Source organism: Octopus bimaculoides, unplaced genomic scaffold (assembly GCF_001194135.2).
Source record: "Octopus bimaculoides isolate UCB-OBI-ISO-001 unplaced genomic scaffold, ASM119413v2 Scaffold_127294, whole genome shotgun sequence".
Classification (NCBI taxonomy): domain Eukaryota; kingdom Metazoa; phylum Mollusca; class Cephalopoda; order Octopoda; family Octopodidae; genus Octopus; species Octopus bimaculoides.
This window is the reverse complement of record NW_026368799.1, coordinates 3,999-6,723: the sequence shown is the minus strand read 5'-3', so window position 1 is coordinate 6,723 and position 2,725 is coordinate 3,999. Positions and strand designations below refer to the sequence as shown.

The following is a 2,725-nucleotide window of genomic DNA, read 5'->3' as shown; positions in this document are numbered from 1 at the left end:
TATGTATATATATATATGTCTGTGTGTCTGTGTTTGTCTCCCCGCAAGCATCACTTGACAACCGATGCTGGTGAATAAGTACTAAGCTTACAAAGAAGAAGTCCTGGGGTCGATTTGCTCGACTAAAAGGCGGTGCTCCAGCATGGCCGCAGTCAAATAACAAACAAGTGAAAGTGTGTTGCCTATACCAAAGAATAGAAAGTTCTTTCTTACAGTGTAGGGGAGATAACCATCTTTTAATCCCACGTTTTCATTCTGGAGGCAAATCGTGGACCTTTAAAAGATTATTACCCTTAAAATAAAGGACCTTATAGCAAAATTATTTGGTTGGTTATTCCTTTGTGATCATTATCATCGTTTAACGTCCACTTTCCATGCTAGCATGGGTTGGACGATTTGACTGAGGACTGTTGAAACCAGATGTCTACACCAGGCTCCAATCTGATTTGGCAGAGTTTCTACAGCTGGGTGCCCTTCCTAACGCCAACGCAAGCATGGGTGGGACGATTGGACTGAGGACTGGTGAACCAGATGGCTACACCAGGCTCCAATCTGATTTGGCAGAGTTTCTACAGCTGGATGCCCTTCCTAACGCCAACGCTAGCATTGGTTGGATGTTTTGACTGAGGACTGGTGAACCGGATGGCTACACCAGGCTCCAATCTGATCTGGCAGAGTTTCTACAGTTGGATGCCCCTTCCTAACGCCAACGCTAGCACGGGTTGGACGATTTGACTGAGGACTGGTGAACCAGATGGCTACATCAGGCTCCAATCTGATTTGGCAGAGTTTTTACAGCTGGAGGCCCTTCCTAACGCCAACCACTCCGAGAGTGTAGTGGGTGCTTTGTTGTGTAGATAATGTCACTGTTGAATAGGAAACACACAGTCACTTACCTCAATGATATTTCCTTTTGAAATAACAGCGATAATGTCTGCATCTTTAACGGTGCTAAGCCTGTGAGCAATCACGATGACGGTTCGACCTGGTGATGAGAAAAAATTTTTTTAAATTAGTTAAAATAAAGCTAAGGCGTAACAAGTCCTACCTGGTGATGGCTTCATGCTTGAAACGTACGACAGAATTTCTCTCCACAATTTAATATAATTTGTCCCGCTGGCAATTTTATTTCTTATGCTGCATTTCTGAACCCTGAGTCAAAGCAGGGAGCATCACAATGAAAGGGCCCTTTATCTTCATAATGAAAGCATTAGGGAGCACAGCACAATCTAAAGGTTGCTCGCTATTTCCTTTTTCGAGATCTATGGTATTGTGTATTGAGAATTTGGTCCCTAAGAGCCATACTATTAATTGAGACCCCTTATTGTGAGGTTTCAAAGTATTTTGAGGGAGGACTTTCGACGATAGCGACTGGATCGGTGGAGGGCAGAAGATCCAAGATGAAAATTTGCGTTAAACTTTCGAATTCTGCCACAAAGACATTGAGAAATGTTCCAACAAGATTCTGGCAATGAAGAAATGTGTCGTACACAATATTTCAAGCGGTACAGGCCTCTCGAAAGCAAAAGATCCTCTCGGGACAATGATTAACAATCTGAAATCCTTGCCACAAGGTTTATCTCCTGAAATGTGGTTTGCACATTGAGAATTTGTTCCTTAGAGCCAGATTATCAATTGAGAGTTCTGTATTTAAGAGATGAGGAATTATGTACAATGTTTACAATTGATGGATATTTGTCCTCATCTTGTTTGTTGTTAACACAACGTTTTGGCTGATATACCCTCCAGCCTTCATCAGGTGTCTTGGGGGGAAATTTCAAACCTGGGTCCTCATTCCTAAGGCATACAGTAGGGGTCTGTAAAGGAAAAGATAATGCAAATGTGGGGATGGGGGCTTAGGTGCCCATCCAAGGAAAGAGAAATAGAAAATGAACAGAGTCTTGCTTAGGTGTTCGCACAATAGGAAAGGTTTCTTGGAGATATGATTTGAGAGTAGGCGAATGCGAATGAAGGTGGAGACAGAACGAATCCTCACAGAATGGGTAGATTGCGAATTATCAACTCGACTTACCTTTCGAGACTTTTTCCAAAGCATCTTGGACAAGTTGTTCAGATTCTGTGTCTAATGCGCTGAAAGTATAGAAATAAATATTGAAAATATTGTTGTTGAATGTCCGCTTTCCATGCTGGCATGGGTTGAATGATTTGACTGAGGACTGGTGAACCAGATGGCTACACCAGGCTCCAATCTGATCTGGCAGAGTTTCTACAGCTGGATGCCCTTCCTAACGCCAACCACTCCGAGAGTGTAGTGGGTGCTTTGTTGAACGATTTGACTGAGGACTGGGGAACCAGAAGGCCTCACCAGGCTCCATCAGTCTTATAAAAGCCATCGTTCACATCAAGTCTTCACTCACCATCACTCTTATATAACCCATCATTCACACCGCCAAAAAAGCACCCACACGACGATGACAAGAAGAAGAAGAAGAAGAAGAATAAATATACTTACCTCGTAGCTTCATCCAAAATTAGGATCTTCGGGTCCTTAATGAGGGCTCGAGCGATAGCAATTCTTTGCTTCTGTCCACCGGATAAGGTGACACCTCGTTCACCCACGACAGTGTGGTACCCGTGTGAAAAGGACGTAATGAAATTGTGAGCATTTGCTATCTTCGCGGCTGAGTATACCTAGAAGGAGAAAGCGCCGATGTTAATATATTACGCTCTAAATATAGATATATATATATATATAGATATATAT

At 42.8% G+C, this 2,725-nt stretch overlaps 1 protein-coding gene across 1 annotated transcript in view; it reads right to left on the bottom strand.

The window, feature by feature from the left end:
* Nucleotides 1–833: 833 nt before the first annotated feature.
* The window catches only part of LOC106880571 (mitochondrial potassium channel ATP-binding subunit), a gene marked incomplete at its 5' end in the record, with an annotated part of 5,561 nt that continues 3,669 nt past the window's right edge, over nucleotides 834–2,725 (bottom strand). Inside the window, 3 exons of the mRNA XM_014930573.2 lie at nucleotides 834–985; nucleotides 2,033–2,091; nucleotides 2,474–2,652. Of these exons, the coding sequence (XP_014786059.2) occupies nucleotides 864–985; nucleotides 2,033–2,091; nucleotides 2,474–2,652 (360 nt within the window). The remainder of the gene's footprint in view (nucleotides 986–2,032; nucleotides 2,092–2,473; nucleotides 2,653–2,725) is intronic.